The sequence below is a fragment of the Somniosus microcephalus genome, chromosome 2 (genome assembly GCF_052327205.1).
Source record: "Somniosus microcephalus isolate GS21.2 chromosome 2, FLI_Smic_1.0, whole genome shotgun sequence".
Classification (NCBI taxonomy): Eukaryota; Metazoa; Chordata; class Chondrichthyes; order Squaliformes; family Somniosidae; genus Somniosus; species Somniosus microcephalus.
Window position 1 is genome coordinate 173853167 of NC_140988.1, and position 26818 is coordinate 173879984.

Below are 26818 nucleotides of genomic sequence, written 5' to 3' on the forward strand. Positions count from 1 at the left end.
ACTCATCGGGCACTGGTTCTCTGTATTTTGAGTATGGAGGCCTGAGGCCTACTCCTTATCCCCAATTCACTGGAGGTCCTACTACAGGAGAACAGTGAAAGAGGGTGGCTCTCTTCAGAACTGAAGGCCTCCATCTCTTAAAGCAGAAGCCCAGGCTGCCAGAGCTAGTCAATGCAGTCTCCCAAGTCAGTCATACCTGGGAGTAAATGGAGAGAACTTTGTACATAACGGGAGAACTGCCAAGGTGAGTGTGCCCACCTTTATAGACAGGCTTGTTCTTCCTTCATTGAAGGCATGGCACTAATGTCACTGTTTCTGCCCTGAACCCTCAAGGAGACACCCTATAGAAACCATGTACCACTCTTGCATCCAACGGAATAGTCAAGGGGCACAGTAAAACATTGCATACAGCAGTTCAAAGTTCAGCTTGCATAATTTCCCTCTTTTAAATCTGGAATTAAAGAACCTGGAGGGACCCGGCAGAGCAGGAGCTATTGACTAAGAGCGGAGTCTTTCAGTGAACTCTGCACCATGGATTTTGCAACAAGGCCTAGAAATCTGTTCACACCGCCATTTTCTTGATGTGCTCTGACTATGATGGACAATGTTTTCCTACCTGCTTTATGCAGTATTTCAGCTTCCTGTTCTAAAAGTCTCTCCCTCAAGAGCTGAGCTTCATCTTCCATCTTCTGTAGGTTTGCATTTGATGTTGCAAATTTCTCGTCTGTCTTTTGGAGTTGTTTTTCCAAATCCTAAAATGCATATTAAAAAGTCTGATTTGTGGAAAACCTAATGGTTTGAATATATCAATATACAGCAGGAAAAGAACCAGTATGATAACCTTAACTAGTAGTCCTTTTGAATGGATAAGCAATCCTTTCTTCTTTAAATGTAGCTATATCAGTATTTAAACATTTTTAGATTAAATTTTAGAAAGTTTACATGTAAGTTTAAGTCAATGTACAATGTAAAGTTAAGCCATGATACTGTAGGTGTCTTCACACTACTACGAAAATACTGCGGTTGAAACTGACAGTTAAACAAACGTGGTTTAATGTACTGAAGCAGTTACAAACAAAAGAACGCAGGAGAAACTCCACACAGGTCTGTACACTAGCTGGATCCACGAGGACTGACAGAAACGCCCTACCCCCCTGACGTCATCACGTTTCCCGCCGTTGGGAACGTCACGTGACCCGCGTGATGACGTCATCGCATCAGATCGCGATTTTATCGATCCCGCGCTGTTTGAACAGAGCAAACACTTAAAGGTAACAACTATGGTTAAAGACAATTATAAACGTTACTGCAAGAGTCTCTTGATGGCCTTGCCACATACGCCCCCCCAGAATTGTCTTTAACGAGGAACGTCAATCGCAGAGGAGGTCGGACAAGCCTGTTTGACCGACTCCTAAATTCCCGGAGAGGAAAACGCTGAGCGGGTGGCAAGATGGCAGGTAGCACAGTGCGGGTAGGTGCGGCGGTAGCCGGCGGCCGGCCCCGGCGGGGTGGCTGAGCAGGTTCGACTGACTGTTCGAGGTCCAGGTGCGCAGGCTTGAGGCGATCGACGGAGATGTGATCCGGCTTGCCCCCGAAGTTGATCACGAAACTCTTGTCCCCGGCCTGTAGAACCTGGAACGGACCCGCATATGGAGGTGCTAGCGGGGTGCAATGGGCGTCTTGGCATACAAAGACGAATTTAGCCTTTGACAGCTCCACGGGGACGTTGGAGGAAGGCAAACCGTGCTGCGAGGTCGGAACTGGTCTGAAGCACTGAGCCGCGTCCCGGTGGGCCTCTCGCTGACCGGCTGCAGACCACGGCCACGTAGGTGACGGCAGGAATTCGCCCAGAACCCGAAGTGGCTGGCCCTAAACCATTTCCGTGGCAGAAGATTGTAAATCCTCCTTCGGCGCTGTGCGCAGTCCCAGCATAACCCACGGCAATTTATCGACCCATGCGGCATCCAGAAGGCTGGCCCTGAGCGACGCCTTCAATGAACGATGGAACCACTCGCACAACCCGTTCGCCTGCGGGTGATAGGCCGTAGTGTGATGGAGTTTGGTGCCCAATGCGGAGGAGGCCACCGCATTCCATAGTTCTGATGAGAATTGCGGCCCGCGGTCGGACGAAATATCCGCCGGAACACCGAAACGGGCTACCCATGATGAAATGAAGGCTCGAGCGACATCCGCAGAGGTGGTAGACGTCAGGGAAACCGCCTCTGGCCACCTCGTGGTGCGATCCACCATCATCAGGTGTGTAAAACCACGGGACGGTGGAAGTGCATCCACCAGGTCGACGTGAATGTGGTCGAACCGCCGCTCTGGTACCTCGAAGGTGGCCAGAGGGGCCCTGACGTGCCGTTGCACCTTGGCCCGCTGACAAACCACACAAGTGTTCGCCCAGTCGCGGACGTCTTTGCGTATCCCTCTCCATACGAATTTGGAGACCAGCAGCTTCTGCGACGCACGCACCCCGGGATGTGACAGCCCGTGAATGGCGTTGCAAACGTCTCGGCGCCAGGTCGACGGAACAATCAGACGTGGATCACCCAAGGAGACGTCGCAGAGGAGAGTGGTACCCGCCGAATGGAACGGTACATCTCTCAGCTGAAGGCTGGCGGGGTCAGAACAAAAAGCTTGCGTCTCTGGGTCGGCAGCCTGGTCAGCAGCCATTCTCACATAATCAATGCCTAACTGAACGGCCTGGATGGCGGCGCGGGAGAGGCAATCCGCTACGACATTGTCCTTGCCGGCCACGTGCCGGACGTTGGTGGTAAACTCGGAAATGTATGTCAGCTGCCTCTGCTGCCGAGCCGACCATGGTTCGGCAGTCTTGACCATCGCGAACGTCAGCGGTTTGTGGTCGACAAACACAATGAAACGGCGCCCTTCGAGGAGGAATTGGAAGTGGCGGATGGCCAAAAACAAAGCTAACAGCTCTCTGTCAAAGGTACTGTACCGGCGTTCGTGCCGCCGTAGCTGGCGGCTGAAAAATGCCAGTGGCTGCCACGCGCTGTCGGCCCATCGCTCCTGGACGGCCCCGACGGCATAGTCCGACGCGTCCGTCGTGAGGGCGATAGTAGCTCCTGGCCGGGGATGTGCCAACATCATCGCGTTCGTGAGCGCGGTCTTCGTATCCCCGAAGGCGCGAACCATGTCTTGTGACCAACTCACGGGCTCCTTTCCTGTCTTGCCCCTGAGGGCCTCGTAGAGCGGCCGCATGAGTTGTGCGGCCCTGGGGACGAACCGATGGTAAAAATTAACCATCCCCAGGAACTCCTGTAAGGCCTTCACGGATTGCGGCTTCGGGAAAGCCGTGATCGCCTCCACCTTAGCTCGAAGCGGCATTGCTCCCTCGGAAGTTATGCAGTGGCCTAAAGAGTCGAGTTGCGACAGGCCGAAACGGCATTTGGCCGGGTTTACAATGAGGCCGTGCTGCTGAAGACGACGAAAAAGAACACTGAGATGCTTGAGGTGTTCCTCCTTTGTGGTGCTGGCAATCAGAATGTCATCCAAGTAGACGAACAAAAAATCGAGATCCCGCAGAACCGAATCCATAAGGCGCTGGAACGCCTGTGCCGCGTTTTTAAGCCCAAAGGGCATGCGGAGGAACTCAAACAGTCCAAAAGGGGTGATGACGGCCGTCTTTTGAACATCCTGGGAATGCACTGGCACCTGATGGTACCCATGGACGAGGTCGACCTTAGAGAAGATTGACTTCCCCGCCAAATGTGCGGAGAAGTCCTGGACGTGCGGGACGGGGTAGCGGTCGGGCGTCGTTATATCATTGAGGCGATGATAGTCGCCACAGGGCCGCCATCCCCCGCCCAGCTTGGGGACGATGTGGAGCGGCGAAGACCAGGGACTACTGGACCGGCGAATAATCCCCATCCTCTCCATCGCGGCGAACTCCGCCTTCACCGCAGCGAGCTTGCTGGGCTCTAAACGTCGCGCCCTGGTGTAGACGGGAGAGCCGGTCGTCAAAATATGGTGCTCCACCGGATGCTTGGCGGTCGAAGCTGAAAAGGTGGGCTTGGTCAGTTTGGGGAAATCCCCGAGAAGGCGGGAGAAGTCGTCGGGAGGTGGCTGAGCGCAGGAGACCGAGTGCGGCGCGGCCGCGCTGCGCGCACATGAAATACCGTCGAGCGTGGCGGCATGAACGAGGCGACGATTCTTCACATCCACCAACAGGCCGTTGGTGCCGAAAAAGTCGGTACCCAAGAGAGCCTGCGAAATTTGAGCGGTGACGAAATCCCAGCTAAAACGTTGGCCACCGAAACAGACTTGTACCCGCCGGTTCCCAAAAGTGCGAATCGCACCCCCGTTGGCAGCTTGGAGGGGGGAACCCCGTCTGCCGGACTGAAGGTCGAGGACCGAGGCGGGAAGTATGCTGCACTGTGCCTCCGTGTCGCACAAAAAATGACGGCCCGAGATGGAGTCGGTTAAATACAGAAGATTCCCGGAATCGCCGATCGCCATCGTGGCCGCGAGGCACGCCCGGTTCCGGTGTTCTTGACTCGCGGCGGTCTGTTTGACGGTTTGGGCGCGAAACTGCAAGGCGGGCGGCAGCAGCGGGCTTTCAGGCCAAAACGAGCGTGGTAATAACAGTAACCGGTCGTCGGAGGCGTCGAGGCGGGGCCCTTCGGGGCTGGGCGTTGCGCAATGGTGCAGTAGTGCTGTCGGACCACGTATATTTTATCCACCTCTTCGGCGAGCGCGATGCAATCCCCGGTGTCCGACCTGGCGAGGGCTGCTTGGACCTGTTCGGGAAGCTGACTAAGAAACAGCTCGCGAAACAGGAAACATTGGGGTTCGGACCCCAGGAGCGTTAGCATGTGGCTCATTAGTTCCGAGGGTTTGGAGTCGCCTAACCCGGGTAGTGTAAGTAGACGGCGAGTGCGCTCCGCCTTTGTAAGGCCAAATACCTGCAGCAGCCGTGTCTTGATGGCGACATACTTGTCAGCGGTCGGGGGGTTCTCCAGAAGGCTGATGATCCTCGATGCCGTCGAGCTGTCGAGGGCGGAGACCACGTACAAATATCGGAGCTGGTCCTGCACGATGTTGTGGAGCTCAAATTGTGCCTCAGCCTGCACAAACCAGGAGGCCGCCTGTTGTTCCCAGAATTGGGGGAGCTTCAAAGCCACTGCGTTGGCTTCCATCACTGGCCTGCGTTCCGTGTCCACCGCGAAAAACGTTCACGAGGTTTCAGGGTCACCAATGTAGGTGTCTTCACACTACTATGAAAATACTGCGGTTGAAACTGATAGTTAAACAAACGTGGTTTAATGTACTGAAACAGTTACAAACAAAAGAACGCAGGAGAAACTCCACACAAGTCTGTATACTAGATGGATCCACGAGGACTGACAGAAATGCCCTACCCCCCTGACGTCATCACATTTCCCGCCGTTGGGAACGTCACGTGACCCGCGTGATGACGTCATCGCGTCAGATCGCGATTTTTTTCGATCCCGCGCTGTTTGAACAGAGCAAACACTTAAAGGTAACAACTATGGTTAAAGACAATTATAAACGTTACTGCAAGAGTCTCTTGATGGCTTTGCCACATAACAACTTTTTTCACACAATACTTACAGAGACATGTGCTGAGTTGTTCTTACTAAAACAGCATTGTGCAGTAAGGGCAGAAGATTCTCAGTGTCAAAGTTTTTAGATTTTTGTTGAACAAATATAAAAAATCTCCAATTCTGTTTTGAAGTTTGTCTCTCCTTCATTTGTTACCTACCTTTTAGGGAGAAATTGAGTACAGAGGAACCGGAGGTGAGAAGAATTCTCCCCCACCCCGCAATAGGATAAATAAAAGGTGGAACAGATTCCCCCAAAAAGTAGTTAACTTTATGTTGATAAACTTCTTCAAAAAGGAGCTGGATAAACATCTGGTTTGGAAACAGTATTGGAGGTTACAGGGATAGGTACAGCCAATGGTTCCTGTAGTGATAGGGTTGATCCGGGGAAGGGATGTTGAGAGCAGCAGGTCATGATTGAACAGTGGATAATAATGAGTATATATTGGGACAGATTTTGCTCTTATTACACATGGACATAAAGAATTGCATTGAACCCAGCACAATGCAGAAAATTATGTTGGATCACACACTCATACAGAGCCCACCTGAATTTCTGCCCATTTAAATTAATAGCAGGAAAATAGGACGGGCTCTGTTACGACTGTGTGATCCTTCCTGCACAATTTTCTTCGATTATTCTACAGGAATGATCCTCCCTGTCTCATTTTCCTCTTTGTGCTGCACCCAGGCAAATCTTTACACTCACGCGGAATAAGAGGAAAATCTACTTCATTCTGTGGGTTCACTTTATTACCTTTAGGGTCAGAATATATTTGTGCAGAACTTACCCTCACTATTTATAGCTACAAGTTCTAAATAGAGCTGCTATTACTAGATAGGATCTTCTATGTGTGAAGCAGATGAGATGGCAATTCATAATGACTATAAGAACATAAGAAATAGGAGCAGGAGTAGGACATTTGGCCCCACGAGCCTGCTCCTCCATTCAATAAGATCATGGCTGATCTTCTACCTCAATTCCACTTTCCTGCACTATCCCCATATCTCTTGATTCCCTTAATATCCAAAAATATATCGATCTCTGTCTTGAGTATAATCGACGATTGAGCCTCTACAGCCCTCTTGGGTAGAGATTTTCAAAGATTCACCACCCTCTGAGTGAAGAAATTTCTCCTCATCTCAGTCCTAAATGGCCGACCCCTTATTCTGAGACTGTGACCCCTGGTTCTAGACTCCCCAGCCAGGGGAAACATCCTCCCTGCATCTACCCTGTCAAGCCCTGCAAGAATTTTGTTTGTTTCAATGAGATCACCTCTTATTCTTCTAAACTCTAGATAATATAGGTCTAGTCTACTCAATCTCTCCTCATAGAACAATCCCCCCATCTCAGGAATCAGTCTGGTGAACCTTCACTGCACTCCCTCTATGGCAAATATACCCTTCCTTAGGTAAGGAGACCAAAACTGTACACAACACTCCAGGTGTGGTCTCACCAGGGCCCTATATAATTGCAGTAAGACGTCTTTACTCTTATACACAAATCCTCTTGTAATAAAGACCAACATACCATTTGTTTTCCTAATTGCTTGCTGTACCTGCATGTTAACTTTCAGTGATTTATGTACAAGGATGCCCAGGTCCCTCTGAACACCAACATTTCCCAATCTCTCACCATTTAAAAAATACTCTGCTTTTCTATTTTTCCTACCAAAGTGGATAACTTCACATTTCTCCACATTATATTCCATTTGCCATGTTCTTGCCCACTCACTTAGCCTGCCTATATCCCCTTGAAGCCACTTTGCATCCTCCTCACAACTTACATTCCCACCAAGCTTTGTATCATCAGCAAACTTGGATATATTACATTTGGTCCCTTCATCCAAATCATTGATATAGTTTGCGAATGGCTGAGGCCCAAGCAATGATCCTCGCAGTACCCCACTAGTTGCAGCCTGCCAACCGGAAAATGACACGTTTATTCCTACTCTCTGTTTTCCGTCCGATAACCAATCCTCAATCCATGCTAGTATATTACCCCAATCCCATGAGCCCTAATTTTGTTTAATAACCTCGTGTGGCAACTTATCGAATGCCTTCCGAAAATCCAAATAAACCACATCCACTGGTTCCCCCTTAGCTATTCTGTTAGTTACAACCTCAAAAAACTCTAACAGATTTGCCAAACACGATTTCCCTTTCATAAATCTGTGTTGACTCTGCCCAATCCGATTATTATTTTCTAAGTCTCCTGTTACCATGTCCTTAATAATAGATTCTAGCATTTTCCCTACAACTGATGTCAGGCTAACTGGTCTGTAGTTCCCCATTTTCTCTCTCCCTCCTTTCTTAAATAGAGGAGTTACATTTACTACCTTCCAATCCATAGGAACCATTCTAGAATCTATGGAATTTTAGAAAATGACAACCAATGCATATTCATTTCTATAGCCACCTCTTTCAAAACCCTAGGATGTAGGCCATCAGGTCCAGGGGATTTATCGGCTTTCAGTCCCATTAATTTCTCCAGTACTATTTTTTTACTAATACTAATTTCTTCCAGTTCCTCATTCTCGCTAGACCCTTGGTTCTCCTCTATTTCCGGGAACATTTTTGAGTCTTCTTCTGTGAAGACAGACACAAAGGGCTGGATTTTATCAATGGAGGCATGTAGGCGGCGGGACTACAACGTTTGGGGTTGTAGTCCCGCCTCCATCGAGTTGTGACCAACCCACTCGATTTTCACTTGATTGACCTTGTTGAGCCCACCCAGCGGGCTCAGCAGGCCAATTAAGGGCCACCCGGCAACAGATGACATCACAGATTGACATTTCATCTGTCAAGAGCTTTTGACAGATGAAATATCAGCGTTTGACAGCTCTTTGAAGCTGTCAAACACTGACAATCTGTACTCTAAGTTAATTCCTTCCTCTCAGGCTGATTTAGAGATCTCTCCAGAACAGAAAGCAGAATGCTGCAGATTTTGACAGCTCGCGACCATTCTGCTTTCTGTGCCGATGAGATGAGGAACTCCCGAGACCTGAAGGAAGGAAGGAAGGCTGCATTAGTAAGAAAAGGTAAGTAAAACTTATTTAAACACTTTACACATACCAAACACACTTACCACTGCACTCATGCACTCATCACTCACCTGAACACCGGACATCTCGAACCCTCCAAGTCCTTCAGCCCGACGGTCCGCCTCGCTAACTTGCCGTGGTTTGGAGCCATCGGGAAGCCCACACTTCAGGGATAAAAATAGGGATTAGGCTAAAAACTGCCTGTTAACTACCTGTTAACAGGCAGTTAATTGGCACTAATCCCCTTCCCGCCTCGGGGAGGCGGCTCCCAGCACAGGTCGGGTATCCGCCTCCTGGGAAATGGGCATGGAGGCGGGATGGGTTCGTGCCCCCCGATTTCGAGATTTTAACCCCCCACACGCCTCCAATCCCGCCTCAACGGCCTGATGAAATTCGAGCCCAAAGTATTTGTTTAATTTTTCTGCCATTTCCTTATTCCCCATTATAATTTCTCAGGTAAGGGACCCACATTCACTTTCACTAATCTTTTCCTTTTTACTTACCTACAGAATCTTTTACAGTCTGTTTTTATGTCTCTCACTAGTTTACTCTCATATTCTATTTTCCCTTTCTTTATCAATTTCTTGGTACTCCTTTGCTGAATTCTAAAATCCCCCCAATGCTCAGGCTTACTACTCTTTTTGGCAACATTATAAGCCTCTTCCTTTGATTTAATACTATCTTTAACTTCTCTTGTTAGCTATGTTTTTGTGCCTTAAAGGAATATATATATGTTGTAAATTATGTATTAATTCTTTAAATGCTAGCCATTGCTTCTCTACCATCATACCTTTTAATGTAGTTTCCCAATCTACCTTAGCCAACTCGCCCCTCATACCTACATAGTTTGCTTTGTTTAGATTTAGGACCCTAGTTTTGGATTTAACTAAATCACTTTCAAACTCAATGTAAAATTCTACCATATTATGGTCACTCTTCCCTAAAGGCCCCTTTACTACAAGGTTAGTAATTAACCCTTTCTCGTTGCACAATACTAGATCTAAAATAGCCTGTTCCCTAGTTGGTTCCTCAACATACTGATCTAGAAAACTATCTTGTATACATTCCATGAATTCGTCCTCCACACTATTACTGCAAATTTGGTTTGCCCAGTCTATATGTAGATTAAAGTCCCTCATGATTACTGTATTACCCTTGTTACATGCGCTTCTAATTTCCTGATTTACACTCTGCCCTACATTACAACTACTGTTTGGGGGCCTATAAACAACTCCCACCAATGCTTTCTGCTCGTTGTTGTTTCTTAGATCCACCCAAACTGATTCTACTTCTTGATTTTTGGAACTCAGATCCTTTCTCTCTACTGTCTTTATCCCATCCTTTATTATCAGGGCTACCTCTCTTCCTTTTCCATTTTGCCTATCTCTTCAAAAAGTTAAGTATCCTGGAATATTTAGTTCCCAACCTTGGCCACATTGTAACCACGTCTCTGTAATGGTTATTAGATCAAATCTATTAATTAAAAATTATTTTTTATTCGTTTGTGGGATGTGGGCATCGCTGGCAAGGCCAGCATTTATTGCCCATCCCTAGTTGCCCCTGAGAAGGTGGCAGTGAGCCGCCTTCTTGATCTGCTGCAGTCCATGTAGTGAAGGTACTCCCACAGTGCTGTTAGGTAGGGAGTTCCAGGATTTTGACTCAGCGACGATGAAGGTTCGGCGATATACTTCTAAGTCAGGATGGTGTGTGACTTGGAGGGGAACTTGGAGGTGGTGGTGTTCCTATGCGCCTGCTGCCCTGGTCCTTCTAGGCGGAAGATGTCGCGTGTTTGGGAGATGCTGCCGAAGAAGCCTTGGCGAGTTGCTGCAGTGAATCTTGTAGATGGTACACACTGCAGCCACGGTGCGCCAGTGGTGGAGGGAGTGAATGTTTAAGGTGGTGGATGGGGTGCCAATCAAGCGGGCTGCTTTGTCCTGGATGGTGTCGAGCTTCTTGAGTGTTGTTGGAGCTGCACTCATCCAGGCAAGTGGAGAGTAGTCCATCACACTCCTTCCTTGTGCCTTGTAGATGGTGGAAAGGTTTTGGGGAGTCAGCAGGTGAGACACGCGCCGCAGAATACCCAGCCTCTGACCTGCTCTTGTTGACACAGTATTTATGTGGCTGGTCCAGTTAAGTTTCTGGTCAATGGTGACCCCCAGGATATTGACGGTGGGGGATTCGGCGGTGGTAATGCCGTTGAATGTCAAGGGGAGGTGGTTAGACTCTCACTTGTTGGAGATAGTCATTGCCTGGCACTTGTGTGGCGCGAATGTTACCTGCTACTTATCAGCCCAAGCCTGAATATTGTCCAGGTCTTGTTGCATGCGGGCATGGACTGCTTCATTATCTGTCAACAACGAACATCCCCAGTTCTGACCTTATGTTGGAGGGAAGGTCATTGATGAAGTAGCTGAAGATGGTTGGACCGAGGACACTGCTCTGAGGAACTCCTGCAGCGATATCCTGGGGCTATGATGATTGACCTTCAACCACCACAACCATCTTCTTTTGTGCTAGGTATGACTCCAGCCAGTGGAGAGTTTTTCCCCCGATTCCCACTGACTTCAGTTTTACTCGGGCTTCTTGATGCCACACTCGGTCAAATGCTGCCTTGATATCCAGGGCAGTCACTCTCACCTCACCTCTGGAATTCAGCTCCTTTGTCCATGTTTGGACCAAGACTGTAATGAGGTCAGGAACCCAGTGGTCTTGGCGGAACCCAAACTGGGCATCAGTGAGCAAGTTATTGGTGAGTAAGTGCCACTTGATAGCACTGTCGATGACACTTTCCATCACTTTGCTGATGATTGAGAGTAGACTGATGGGGCGGTAATTGGCCAGATTGGATTTGTCCTACTTTTTGTGTACAGGACATACCTGAGCAGTTTTCCACATTGTCAGATAGATGCCAGTGTTGTAGCTGTACTGGAACAGCTTGGCTAGAGGCGCGGCTAGTTCTGGAACACAATTCTTCAGCACGATAGCCGAGGTGTTGTCGAGGCCTATAGCCTTTGCTGTATCCAGTGCGCTCAGCCGTTTCTTGATATCACGTGGAATGAATCGAATTGGCTGAAGACTGGTTTCTGTGATGGTGGGGACCTCAGGAGTAGGCCGATATGGATCATCCACTCGACACTTCTGGCTGAAGATGGTTTCAAACGCTTCCATCTTGTCTTTTGCACTCACATGCTGGGCTCCACCATCATTGAGGATGGGGATATTCATGGAGCCTCCTACTCCCCTTTACTTGTTTAATGATCCACCACCATTCATGACTGGATGTGGCAGGACTGCAGAGCTTTGATCTGACCAGTGATTGTAGGATCGCTTAGCCCTGTCTATAGCATGCTGTTTCCACTTTTTAGCATGCATGTAGTCCTGTGTTGCAGCTTCCCCAGGTTGGCGCCTCATTTTTAGGTATACCTGGTGCTGCTCCTGGCATGCTCTTCTACACTCCTTATTCAACCAGGGTTGGTCCCCTGGCTTGATGGTAATGGTAGATTGAGGGATATGCCGGGCCATGAGGTTACAGATTGTGGTTGTAAACAGTTCTGCTGCTGCTGATGGCTCACAGTGCCTCATGGATGCCCAGTTTTGAGCTGCTGGATCTGTTCTGAATCTATTGCATTTAGCACGGTGGTAGTGCCACACACGATGGAGGGTGTCCTCAGTGTGAAGACGGGACTTCATCTCCACAATGACTGTGCAGTGGTCACTGTTACCAATGCTGTCATGGACAGATGCATCTGTGACAGGTAGATTGGTGAGGACGAGGTCAAGTATGTTTTTCCACCACCTGTCGAAGGCCCAGACTGGCAGTTATGTCCTCCAGGACTCAGCCAGCTCGGTCAGTAGTGGTGCTACCAAGCCACTCTTGGTGATGGACGTTGACGTCCTCCACCCAGAGTACATTCTGTGCCCTTGCTACTCTCAGTGCTTCTTCCAAGTGGTGTTCAACATGAAGGAATACTGATTCATCAGCTGAGGGAGGGCGGTAGGTGGTAATCAGTAGGAGACTTCCTTGCCTATGCTTGACCTGAAGCCATGAGAATTCATGGGGTCCAGAGTCAATTTTGAGAACTTCCAGGGCCACTCCTTCCCGACTGTATACCACTGTGCTGCCACCCCTGGTGGGTCTGGCCTGCCAGTGGGACAGGACATACCCAGGGATGGTGATGGAGAAGTTTGGGACATTGGCTGAAAGGTATGATTCTGTGAGTATGACTGTGTCAGGCTGTTGTTTAACTAGTCTGTGGGACAGCTCTCCCAATTTTGGCACAAGTCCCCAGATGTTGGTGAGGAGGACTTTGCAGGGTCGACTGGGGCTGGATGTGCCGTTGCCGTGTCCGTAGCCAGTGCCAAGGTCGATGCCGAGTGGTCCGTCCGGTTTCGTTTCGATGCGGTTTCTTATAACTGAGTGGCTTGATAGGCCATTTCTGGAGTCACATATAGGCCAGACCAGGTAAGGACGGCAGATTTCATTCCCTGAAGGACATTAGTGAACCAGATGGGTTTTTACGACAATCCGATAGTTTCACGGTTACCATTACTGATATTAGTAATTATTCCACATTTATTTAATTAACTGAATTTAAATTCCCCAGCTGCCGTGGTAGGATTTGAACTCATGTCTCTGGATCATTAGTCCAGACCTGCTGGATTACTAGCCCAGTGACATTACCACTATGCTACCGTTCCCTATCTACCTGCGCTGTTAATTCATCTATTTTGTTGCGAACGCTTCACACATTCGGATATAGTGCCTTTAGCTTTGACTTATTTCTATTTTTCCCTGATATCACCTTAGTCACGGATGCCTTATTACCTTTGTTACTCTCTTTGTCCCTTCCTGACCCACTCTGCTTATTTTTACCCAAAACTCTACTCTGCTCTAGAGCCTTGACATTTCTCTCGCTGCTTTAAAATTTACTCTTTCCTGAATCCGCCCACCTACCCACCCCCCTGAATTTGGATCCTAGCTCCTCAAACTCCCTCAGCAGAACCTCATTCCTAGTTTTACCTATATCGTTGGTTCCTACGTGGACCACGGCAAATGGATCCTCCCCCTCCCACTCCAATTCCTCCTCCAGCCGCGAGGAGATATCTTTAACCCTGGCACCGGGCAGGCAACACAACCTTTGGAACTCTCGGTCGCAGCTGTAGAGAACAGTATCTATCCCTCTGACTATACTGTCCTCTACCACAACTACATTCCCTTTCACTCCCCCCACTTGAATGGCCTCCTGCACCATGGTGCCATGATCAGCTTGCTCATCCATCCTGCAGGCTTTTCCCTCACCCACATAAGCAGCAAGAACCTCATAACTGTTGGACAAGGGCAAAGGCTGAGGCTCCTCCAGCACTGTACCTGGGGTCCCCTTACCTGCCTGAGTTGCAGTCGCACCCTCCTGTCCCTGACCACTAACCAGACCTGTACCACTACCTAACCTAAGGGGTGTGACTGCCTCCTGGATCAAAGTGTCCAGGTAACTCTCCCCATCCCTGATGCCCCGCAATGTCTGCATCTCAGACTCCAGCTCAAAAACTCTGAGCTGAAGTTCCTCAAGATGCAGGGACTTACTGCAAACGTGGTTGTTTGGGATCACAATGCTCCCCACAAACTCCCACATGCTGCAGTTGCGGCACACCACCTGCACTGCCATCCCTATATGACCTTGTTTTATTTAATTAAATTTAATTAAAGTTGTAATTAGATAACTTAGTTCACAGTGTAGTTTCTTGACTACTTAATTGATCTAGATTAAGTTATGGGTACTGAAATTAACTATCTACCTGTAACACAAAGCACTACAAGAAGTGTAGGCAAAAAGCAGCAACTCCTTCACCCTCTTCTCTGAATTCCTTTTCTTTCCAAATTCCCAAATAAAATACTCTGTTTAAGTCCACTGGCCTAGAAATTCGCTATAGCCCCGTTTGGGGCGCCAACCTCGCCAGGGCGCTAAAAGTAGCGCCCCGGATGCAGCTGCGGCCGCCCGGCGGAAATTCAGTTTGAGCGCCCCAGAGGGAAGCGCGGCGCTACGGGAGGCGGCCAGCATCCCTCTTGGGGCGCTGCAACTGAATATCGCTGCGCAACGTGCCGCAGTGCCACACGCTGCGGCACGGCGCGCTGTGGTACTGCAGGCCTTCCTCCCCTTCTTAAAGGGGAGGGGCCTTGTACAGCGCGATCGAGGATGGCGAGTGCCGGCAAAAGAGCCCGGCACGGAGGAGAAGTGCCGGGCTCTTGGAACGTAGCCAGCACTCCGCGGGGGGGGGGGGGGGGTGCTCAGGAGGCCGGGGACGGCAGCGCGGAGAGGTGCCGGCAGGCGGCCAGCAAAAAAAAATGGCCGCCCCGCACCTCTCCTTTAATTAGCGCCTCTACCGCCACAGGCAGGCCCCCCTGAACCGGTCGCACATTGCGTCCGGCGTTAAAGCAGGGGGCGCAACTAAATATCACGATCGGGGCATCAGCGGGGCGCTGCGCACACCGATGACATCATCGGTGGCAGCGCAGCGCTAACGGCTAGCGCCGCCATTAGCGTCCCACTGAATGTAGCAGGAGGCGTGGCCAGTGGCTTCCGACCCACTTAGCGCCCTCTTAAGGCGCTAACGGGTGGCGCAGCCCACTGTGTTTTAATCCCATTCTGTGCAGATCGCTATATATTGACTGGGACTCCTAATGGCTCACTGGTTAAATGCTTCGTAAAGTAGTGAGTCATAGAAACTGGGAAGGTTCTCAGGTTTGATACCTTGTCTATGCTGAGTTGTCTGCACTTAACTTGGATGGCAGTAGGGATGCTTCAATGGGCCATAGTTCTCCTGGGCCAATGAGCATACACCAGCCTGGGTTTCTACTGGATCATGATACAGTGACACCTGCTGGAAAATGCTCATGTGTAGATGTCAGGTGAGAACAGAATCAGGCTTTGCTGTGGTGCACACCCAAGGTCAGAATGCCAGCTGAGACTCAGCCTTAAAACTCACAGAAAAATGGCCAGTAGGCTATGGGTACATATGGAATCATACACCAAGGTGACTCACAACCTTCAGGAATGGATTGAGAAAAGGAGAGGAAAAACTCAATAAGAAAACACTAAAAAAAAATCAGAAAATATTTTTCAGACTGTGGTAAACCACTGTTATACCTGCCTGTGTGGGTGTTTGTATTCCACTGTGTACATGTCTGTACATGCCTCGGCTGACTCCTCCCACAAGTCCAGGTATAAAGGTGACTGCTCCACAGTCCCTCTGTATTCTGGACTGGTCGACCACTCGAGGCACACCTTCATTCTCTTGTTAATAAAAGCCTGTTAGTTACTCGCTTAACCTCAGTCTTTTGAGTAATTGATAGCGCATCAATTTTATTAACAAGATTTTTTTATAATGGAGAAGATCCTCACACCAGCATGCCTGGACTTAGATCATCGGGAGGCGGACGCATCCACCAAGTTTGCTCACTGGCTTAGGTGCTTTGAAAGATTCCTGATTGCCTCCGCTGCAACGGTCAAATCGGATGAGGACAAACTGGATGTCCTGACCTCCAAAGTGAACCACCGAGCGTACTCGGTCATCCAGGACGCGACCTCGTACACGGCTGCTCTCAAGCTCCTCAAGGACCAGTACACGCGCCCAGTGAATGAGGTGTACGCCAGGCACCTCCTGGGGAGTCGTAAACAACAACCTGGGGAATCGACCGAGGAATACCTTCAGGCACTGTCTGTGCTTGGCCGGGCCTGTGGTTGTAAGGATGTAAAGGCCGCCGTGTACACAGAGGAACTTATCCGGGACGCTTTTGTAGCGGGCCACAGGTCCAATTACACCCGACAGCGACTGTTGGAGCAGAGTGACCTCGACCTCAACAAGGCCTCTGAACTCGCACTATCATTGGACGCAGCCTACCGGGGCATGGATGCCTACTCCTCTGCACCGTGGACGCCGCGGGGAACGACAGCCTGGGACACGGTAGGACCGTCTCATAGCGCTGTGCCACCCCAGCCACATCCCAGCAATGGCCCAACTACCGCAGCAGTGTCCCAAGGCCAGAAATGCTACTTCTGTGGCCAGGCCAAACACCCCAGAGCGCGCTGCCCGGCGAAAAATGCGATCTGCTCGGGCTGTGGGAAGAAGGGACACTACGCCAGCGTCTGCAGGGCCAAAGCCACCCCGAACCCCAGCAGCGCCACGTGTGGGCCGTGCGGGCCGCCATCTTGGGCCTCCCTAGCCATGTGCGAACCACCGGAACAGCAGCCATTTTGGACACCTCCAGCCACATGGGGATCATGGACGCCGCCATCTTGGACGCCAGCCGGGACGCAGCAGGCCCCCAACACCGCCTCATCTGATACCCGCAGCGACACACCGACCCCTACGCTGGCCTCCGTTACGCTGGACCAAGCGAGACCGCACCAACTGGCCCGGTCCACAATGGACATTAAGGTAAATGGTCACGAAACAACCTGCCTTTTTGACTCTGGGAGCACGGAGAGCTTCATCCACCCCGACACGGTGCGGCGTTGCTCTCTCCCAGTCCTGCCTGCGCACCAGCGGATTTCTATGGCCTCCGAGTCCCAGTCGGCGGACATTGGCGGCTACTGTGTGGTGACACTCTTAGTAGACGGGACTGTGTACGATAATTTTAAACTTCTGGTCCTGCCCCACCTCTGCGCTGCCGTTCTACTGGGGTTAGATTTTCAGTGCCACCTTAAAAGTGTTACGATGGCGTACGGTGGACCCCTCCCCCCACTCACAGTCCGCAGCCGGCAGCTTCCAAACTGCCCGCCGCGCACCAGGTGCAACCTCTCCACACTCAGAGTCACCCCCCCCCACTGTTTGCTAACCTCACCCCCGACTGTAAGCCCATCGCCACAAAGAGCAGGTGATACAGTGCCGGGGACAGGGTTTTCAGTAAAACCGAAGTGGAGCGGCTCCTGAAGGAGGGGATTATTGAGGGCAGCACCAGCCCCTGGCGAGCCCAGGTTGTGGTCGTTAAGACCGGCGAGAAGCAGCGCCTGGTCATCGACTACAGCCAGACAATAAATCGCTACACCCTGCTGGACGCTTACCCACTCCCCCGCATAGCTGATATGGTCAACCAGATCGCGCAGTACCGCGTCTTCTCGACCATTGACCTGAAATCAGCGTACCACCAGCTCCCTATCCGCCCTGAGGACCGCCGGTATACTGCCTTTGAGGCAAACGGCCGCCTCTATCACTTCCTTAGGGTTCCCTTTGGCGTCACCAACGGGGTCTCCGTCTTCCAAAGGGAGATGGACCGGATGGTCGATCAAAATGCGTTGCAGGCCACTTTCCCATATCTGGACAATGTGACCATCTGCGGCCATGACTTGCAGGACCATGACGCAAACCTCGAAAAATTCCTCTGCACCGCCCAACTCCTGAACCTGACGTATAACAAGGAGAAGTGCATATTCCGCACAACCCGCCTCGCCATCCTTGGCTGTGTTGTGGAACACGGAGTCATTGGTCCCGACCCCGACCGGATGCGTCCCCTTATGGAACTCCCACTGCCCCACTGCCTCAAGGCCCTGAAGAGGTGCCTAGGGTTTTTCTCCTATTACGCCCAGTGGGTCCCCTACTATGCGGACAAGGCCCGTCCGCTGATCAAGTCCACCTCTTTTCCCTTGACGGCAGAGGCCCGCTTAGCCTTCCACCGTATCAAGGAAGACATTGCCAAAGCCACCATGCACGCAGTGGACGAATCCGTCCCCTTCCAGGTGGAAAGCGACGCGTCCGACTTTGCCCTGGCCGCTACCCTCAATCAGGCGGGGAGACCCGTGGCCTTCTTTTCACGAACCCTCCAGGGCCCGGAGACCAGACACTCCGCTGTTGAGAAGGAGGCCCAGGCTATTGTGGAGGCTGTGCGTCATTGGAGGCACTGCCTGGCCGGAAAACGATTTACCCTGCTCACTGACCAGCGTTCAGTTGCTTTTATGTTTAACAACAAGCAGAGGGGCAAAATCAAAAACGACAAGATCTTGAGGTGGAGAATCGAACTTTCCACCTACAATTACGAGATCTTGTACCGGCCCGGGAAGCTCAATGAACCCCCGGATGCTCTATCGCGTGGCACCTGCGCCAGCGCACAGATCGATAGACTGCGGGCCCTCCACAATGACCTCTGCCACCCGGGGGTCACCAGGTTCTTCCACTTCATCAAGGCCCGCAACCTGCCTTACTCCATTGAGGAGGTCAGGACCATGACCAGGAACTGCCAAGTCTGCGCTGAGTGCAAACCGCACTTTTATAGACCAGACAGGGCTCACCTGATAAAAGCCACTCGCCCCTTCGAGCGCCTGAGCATTGATTTTAAAGGGCCTCTCCCCTCCTCCGACCGCAATGTGTACTTCCTCAACATTATTGATGAGTACTCCCATTTCCCATTCGCCATCCCCTGCCCGGACATGTCTGAACGACCTCTTCACCCTGTTCGGTTTCCCCAGCTATATCCATAGCGACCGGGGCTCATCGTTTATGAGCGACGAACTCCGCCAGTACCTGCTCGCTAGGGGTATTGCCACAAGCAGGACCACCAGTTACAACCCCCGGGGGAACGGACAGGTGGAAAGAGAGAATGCGACAGTTTGGAAGGCCGCCCTGCTAGCCTTAAAGTCTAGGGGCCTTCCGACCTCCCGCTGGCAGGATGTGCTCCCCGATGCGCTCCACTCTATTCAGTCACTGCTCTGCACTGCCACTAACGCCACCCCTCATGAGAAAATGTTTGTCTTCCCAAGGAAGTCCACATCGGGGACATCGCTACCGCCATGGCTGACGTCCCCAGGGCCGGTCCTACTGAGAAGACACGTGAGGACCCATAAAACGGACCCCCTGGTCGAGAGGGTCGACCTCCTCCGCGCCAACCCCCAGTATGCTTACATTGCGTACCCGGACGGGCGGGAGGACACAGTCTCCATACGAGACCTCGCACCCTCGGGGGCCCCAGTAACCCACTACCCACTACCACCCCCCCCCACGATCCAATATCCAACCCCAGCAGACGGCACGCCTGGGCCCTGCGACCCGCTCGACACCCACGAGGACTACACACCAGTGCCCCAGCCTACGCGGGACTCGATGCCGGAAGCTTCACTACCCCTGCCGTCGCCACGTCGATCACAGCGGCAGACAAGACCTCCGGAGAGACTCCAATACACAAACTTTTAATACACTTCACCCCGCCGGACTCATTTTTAAACAAGGGGTGAATGTGGTAAACCACTGTTTGTATTCCACTGTGTACATGTCTGTACATGCCTCGGCTGACTCCCCCCATGAGTCCAGGTATAAAGGTGACTGCTCCACAGTCCCTCTGTATTCTGGACTGGTCGACCACTCGAGGCACACCTTCATTCTCTTGTTAATAAAAGCCTGTTAGTTACTCGCTTAACCTCAGTCTTTTGAGTAATTGATAGCGCATCACAGACCATATGGTCAAAATAATTTTTTTAAATGACAAAAATTCATGTATCCCAATGAACTGTATTAAAATACAGAAACCGCAACAACTTGCAGTAATATGGCCGCCTGGACTGTAAAAAAAATCCTGAGAGGCTTTCTCAGATAGGCATAAGGAAAACAGATGCTGAACCAGATAAGGAATGATTAGGAGTGGTGACCAAAAACCTGGTCGAAAACATGGATTTTGGGAATGTGTTTAGGAGGAACGAGGAGTGGAGAGGGAAAGGGTTTAGGGAGGGAATTCCAGAGAATATGACCCTGGTGACTGAAGATTCTGCTACCAATATTGAGGTAAAGAGAAGGGTGGGTTGGGGTGGGCAGGGGTGGCTGAGGGGAAGCGGGAGATGCTGGGAGGTTGGTGTGAATGCACAAGTGGCTGTAAAGATACTGGCCCCAAAAATCCACAGAATGTATTTTAGTATACTGAAGTTGTAGCAAAAATGTCACCCCATGACGTAGATGGTAATCTTCAAAATATAAATGTTGATGGAAAAATAAATCAAAATGTATTAATTTGGCTGATAATGGTTGATAATATTGCTAGAGATTTTGTACTTGATCATTTTGTTTCAATAGCCATGAAACATTTAATATTGCATGCTCACCTGGATTCTGAACTCTGCAGTATTCAGCAGGTCCTGCAATTTCTGACACTGGTTTTTAGACTCATTCATCATTTGACCTTTGACTTCCATGTCACTCTCCAGTTTCTTCAGTTTTAGCTGTAAAGTTATCTCTTGAGCTTGAAGGCTCTTTTTTTGTTCTATTTGCCACTGTTTCAGTGTCTCAGTCACTGACTGCTGTAGAGCCTTTTTCAAAGCTTCCAGTTCCTTTTGATGCGAGACTTGTAGTTTACTCACTTTTTTCTCAAAATCTGCAGTTAGTCTCTTTTTCTCAGATTTTAGGATTTCTAACTCTTGATTCAAGCCTTGAATATCCAGTTTGTGCTTTTCTTCTAATGTAAATTTTTCATCGAAACAGCCCTTTAGCGCTCTGCATTTTTCCTGAAGGTTTTCTGACTCTTGGTTTACTTTCACAATCTCTGTTATTGCTGACTGTTTATCCTGTTCCAACCTGCGTTGAATTTCCATGAAGTGTTGCAGATTGCTCTCAAATTCCTTCTTAATGTCAAGCATCTCCCTAGACAGTGCTATTATTCTTTCTGCATGTTCTCTCTCCATGTTCTTTTCCCGCTCCGCCACCTGCTGCTTGTAAACCTCAAAGTCTGCCAAGACCTCTTCCTTATGTTTCTTGTGCTTCTCCAGGGTACCTTCAAGGGACTGAATTTGGTGTCGCAAGTCCATCTCTTCTACCATTCTGCTTTTGTACTGTAAGATCTTTCCCCGTGTCTCAGCAATGATATGCTGGATCTCCTCCTGGTGAGCTTCCTTAATAGCCTGCAGGGAAGCCTCATGCTCATCACTTTTGGTATTTAGTGCATATATGACCTATCAAGAATACAGAAAAAATGTTTAGAGGTTAAAAATAACATGTGATGGTAGAAATCTGAAATAAAAACAAAAAGTGCTGAAAGTGTGTCACTGGTCAGAATTTGAAAGAGAAAGGTTAAGGTGGGACTTTCCATCAGAGCTTGGAGGTGGTCTCAGGTGATAGGTCCTCTGATTTTTCTTTTGGGTTTGGATCCTTGCAGTGAGATGGCTGAAGTCAGGAACTCAATGAGTAGGGAATCTCGAGGGCAATTAGGGATGGGCAATAAATGCTGGCCTTGCCAGCGATGCCCACATCCCGCGAACGAATAAAAAAGAGTGCTAATCCTGAATGGAGCTCCAATTAGCTGTGCATTCTCTGCCAGCTTGAAAATGTCTTCTTGAGCACGAATCATATCACCAGTTTGTGCAGTTCACCCAGTACTGCAGGTAAATATGATATAGCAGAGCTGATTATGTGATTGGGCACTCCCAGCGAGGAGCAGTGCTCACGGGGAGTGCAGGTTGCAAAATCGCAGGCCTGTGGCCTTCAATTATCTGTCCATTAGGGATGGAAAATTGCTGACTGTAGTCTAGCAGTTTCCCAACTTGCACTGCCCGCAAGTGCCGCTCCAAGCTAAGAGTGTTAAATTACAGAATCAACCCTAGTACGAGCAAAACATTTTTTTTAGTTGTTTATCTCAGGTTGTCACTGGAATGTGTGAGTACATAATAAGCTTCCATTATATAGAAGAAAGAGCATGCATTCATGTAGCACCTTATCATGTCCTCAGGATGTCCCAAAGCACTTTACAACCAAAGAATTACTTTTGAAGTCCATTCTCTGCTTTTATGTACAGGAAACACAGAGAGTTAGCATGTAGGTACAGCAAGCAATTAGGAAGGCAAATGGCATGCTGGCCTTTATTGCAAGGGGGTTGGAGTACAAGAGTAAGGAAGTCTTACTACAATTGTACAGGGCTTCGGTGAGACCACAGCTGGAGTACTGTGCACAGTTTTGGTCTCCTTATCTAAGAAAGGATATACTTACCTTCGAGGCAGTGCAACAAAGATTCACTAGATTGATTCCTAGGATGAGAGAGTTGTCCTTTGAGGAGAGATTGAGTAGATTGGGCCTATACTCTTTGGAGTTTAGAAGAATGAGAGGTGATCTCAATGAAACATATAAGATTCTGAGGGTTATTGACAGGGTAGATGCCGAGAGGCTGTTCACTGTGGCTGGAGAGTCTAGAACTAGGGGCATATTCTCAGGATAAGGGAGTCAGCCATTTAAGACTGAGATGAGGAGGAATTTCTTCACTCAGAGGGTTGTGAATCTTTGGAATTCTCCACCCCAAAGGGCTGTGGATGCTGAATTGTTGAGTATATTAAAGGCTGAGGTAGATAGATTTTTGGACTCTAGGGGAATCAAGGGATATGGCGATCGGACGGGAAAGTGGAGTTGAGGTTGAAGATCAGCCATGATCTTATTGAGTGGCGGAGCAGGCTTGAGGGGCTATATGGCCTACTCCTGCTCCTAATTCTTATGTTCTATGTAAGCAAATGCAGCAGCACATTTGCACATAGAAAGGTCTCACAAAAAAACAAAGAATGACCAGGCAACTTATGTTTTTGATTATGTTAGTTCAGGGAGGAAAGTTGGACAAATTCCTGCTTTTTAAAAACCCGAGCAATATGACAGGACCTTGGTTTAACATTTCATCTGAAAAATGGCTCCTCTGACAATACAGCACACTCTCTTTTGCTCTAAAATGTACTTTGTACAAGATATAACATTACAATCTAATATATTAAAAAATCTTACGTCTGCATGCACTTGCTGTCTACAAAACTTGAATTTTTGTTATCATGCTTTTTATGTCAACTTTTCCCACTATGTCCAAATTTGTGGTGGGCTTTGGCCATGTAAACTCATCACCCTGTGACTGCGCAATCTGTCTTCAGGTTCCCATAAATTGCCCAAAAAGCTTTCTGAAAGTTTATTTCACCCCCAATTTTTTTCAACATCAAAATTTCTAATAATATAAGGTATTAAACAAAATATAAAATCAAAAATTTAGATATTTCATTGGGACATGATCAAATTTATCCACTTTTGTGTCTTATACCTGAAGGCCTCAGCCCCTCCCAAAAGTTTGGCTTGGTCTTGCCCGCAGCTGTAAGTGAGCTGAATTTGGATTTTTCAGTCTGAGCATGAGCAGTGTAATCTAATTTTACAGCATGGATCAGTTGCATTGATAGAATACTTTTCTTTAGCTTCTTGTACTTTCTACTCAGCTTTGAAAAACAAGAGGACAAATGTTCAAAGCTTTATTGAGGTAAAATTCATACTGAGTTTTTTTTTAAACAGAGGCTATGTGTGTGTGACAGTGTTCTGATTAAGCACCTGTTGTAGCAATGGTTTTGTGTTTTATAAACTTTAAGTATATTAAACTGAGCAAGAGAGAGAGTGGGGTTAGAGAACGTGTATGAGAGAGGGGGAAAGAGGGAGATAGTGGGGGGGGGGAAAGAGACACGGGTCAGAAAGGATGGAGAATGGGAGGTGAGAGAGTTTTTCTACATTTAATATTAGTTCAAATTTCACAGAAAAAGGTTGAATTTTCAAGTCAATTAATTATCTCACCCGTGTTTTGATGACAGAAAAGGTAAATGCTAATTGCTTACACCTGCGATACAGAAGTTCCAACACCTATGAGATGGAGGGTGGAGAAAGAGAGAGCGTCACAAATAGAAAGGTCAGACAGTTTATTTCCTCACTCTAATTTGATTTCTTTGAAAATAAGTTTAAGTTTGAAAGCAAACAAAGCTTCTTTGAGGGAAACAGATAGGAAGGATGTGTAAGAGGGAGGGAAGGATAGAAACAGATTGAGGGTAAGCGCGGCCTCTGGCCTCTCACAACCTGCTATTGGGGGAATTGCGTGGAAGTGGCAGAGTGGATGAAAGGGTGAAGGTGAGGTGAGCAAGGGGAAGAAGATGATACAAAGGTTGAGCAGGTACTTCAAAGAAGAAGATGTAGTGATGGGTAGGAGAGGGAGGTAGATGAATGGGTAGGGGCCACAATGGGAGTAAGGGGATGGGGGTGGAAGCATGATTGACTGGAGAAGTGAATGGGAAGGGAGTTGCTGAGGGCTATTTTACTCCCAACACACCATTCTTCATCTCCACCAGAAATGAAAAAAGAGAAAGAATCACATAGAGTTAAGGGGTGAGAAGCAGAAGAAGTGAGAAAGAAATACCAACATGGCGACAGCATAGACAGGTAAGAGGCCACAGTCTCTGACTTACTGTGTGCAAAGCCATGCAAGATTGACAAGAAGGAATAAGCTTAAAGACCACTTAAAGGAATAATTACATGTTGTGAACTGAAAAATTAGATCAGGAGATTTTGGTAAAGTCTCTAATCAGTGAAAAAACAGAACTGTAGATTAATGAATTGTCATGTACAACATCTATACAAAAGTTCGTAGATAATGGAGCTGAAGGAATAACCACTTCGCGCACTCAACATGTTTATCCTACAGAATTCCTGAGCCCTCTGTGGTGAAAAAACCCACAACAGCCACCAAAAAGCTTTCATTCCAGATACACCTCAAGTGATTTTCATGTAACCAATCTAGGAGATGGGACTTTAGAAAGTTCAGCATAAAGCCTGTTCAGTAATTGTCAGTGTTTCACTGGTAAATTGAAACCAAATTATTCAAGTATTGCTGAACAAAAAGCAAGGGTGTGGTGAGAATGAGGAACTTAAAGAAATTATTATTAGTGTGGTAACCGAGTGGGATGTAAGTGAGACTTCAGGAACTCAAAACTTACTTTTAATTTACACAGGATAAGGAGAGAACAGCTCTCTCACAGCTACAGGCATGCACTTGTAATTCAACTGCACGAGCAAACCAAGATGGATGATGCTATGATGTCATTCTACCCATAATGCAATTTTACCTTAAGACTAGTAATTATAATCCCTTTGCATTTGTCTCCCTCTGGTGGATAACTTAAGCATTACATCCGAGATTACTATAATTAGTAAAAAAAACAGTACTAGCAAAATTAATGGGACTAAAAGTCGATAAATCCCAAGGACCGGATGACCTACATCCTAGGGTTTTGAAAGAGGTGGCCATTGGGATAGTGGACGCATTGGTTGTCATCTTCCAAAATTCTATAGATTCTGGAACGGTTCCTGCAGATTGGAGGATAGCAAATGTAACCTCGCTATTTAAGAAAGGAGGGAGAGAGAAAACAGGGAACTGCAGACCTGTTAGCCTCATATCAGTAGTTGGGTAAATGCTGGAATCTATTATAAAGGTTGCAATAACTGGGCACTTAGAAACTAATAGTAAGATTGGGCAGAGTCAACATGGATTTATGAAAGGGAAATGCTGTTTAACAAACCTATTGGAGTTCTTTGAGGATGTAACTAGTGGAGTAGACAAAGGGGAACCGGTAGATGTGGTGTATTTGGATTTTCAGAAGGCCTTCGATAAGGTCCCACACACAAGGTTGGTGAACAAAATTAGGGCACATGGAATTGGGGGTAATATACATTACCTGCTGATACAAAGCTAGGTGTCAGTGTCAGTTGTGAAGAGGATGTGAAGAGGCTTCAAGGGGATCTCGACAGGCTCAGTGAGTGGGCGAGAACATGGCAGATGGAATATAATGTGGATAAATGTGAAGTTATCCATTTTGGTAGAAAAAACAGAAAGGCAGAGTATTTCCTAAATGGTGAAAGATTGGGAAATGCAGATGCTCAAAGGGACCTGGGTGTTCTTGTACACAAGTCAAAGTAAATGTGCAGGTGCAGCAAGCCATTAGGAAGGCAAATGGTACGCTGGCCTTCATTACAAGAGGATTTGAGTACAGGTGTAAATAAGTTTTACTCCAATTATATAGGGCCTTGGTGAGACCACACCTGGAGTATTGTGTACAATTTTGGTCTCCTTACCTAAGGATATACTTGCCATAAAGGGAGTGCAACGAAGGTTCACAAGATTGATTCCTGGGATGAGAAGAGATTGAGTAAACTAGGCCTGTATTCTCTTGAATTCAGAAGAATGAGAGGGGATCTCATTGAAGCATACAAAATTATTACAGGGCTTGATAGGGTGGATGCTGGGAGAATGTTTCCCTTGGCTGGGGAGTTCAGAACCAGGGGCCACAGCCTCAGGATAAAGGCTAGGCCATTCAGGATTGAGATGAGAAGAAATTTCTTCACACAGAGGGTGGTGAATCTTTGGAATTCTCTACCCCAGAGGGCTGTGGA

At 48.4% G+C, this 26818-nt stretch overlaps 1 protein-coding gene across 2 annotated transcripts in view; it reads right to left on the reverse strand.

The window, feature by feature from the left end:
• Nucleotides 1-26818, reverse strand: part of LOC147123130 (protein FAM184B-like) — a 490612-nt gene that overhangs the window by 138493 nt on the left and 325301 nt on the right. For both annotated transcript variants that reach the window (XM_085966926.1, XM_085966917.1), the window contains exons 2-3: nt 20710-21552; nt 617-752 (exon numbers count right to left, since the gene is read on the reverse strand). In XM_085966926.1, coding sequence (XP_085823052.1) covers nt 617-752; nt 20710-21552 — 979 coding nt within the window. The remainder of the gene's footprint in view (nt 1-616; nt 753-20709; nt 21553-26818) is intronic.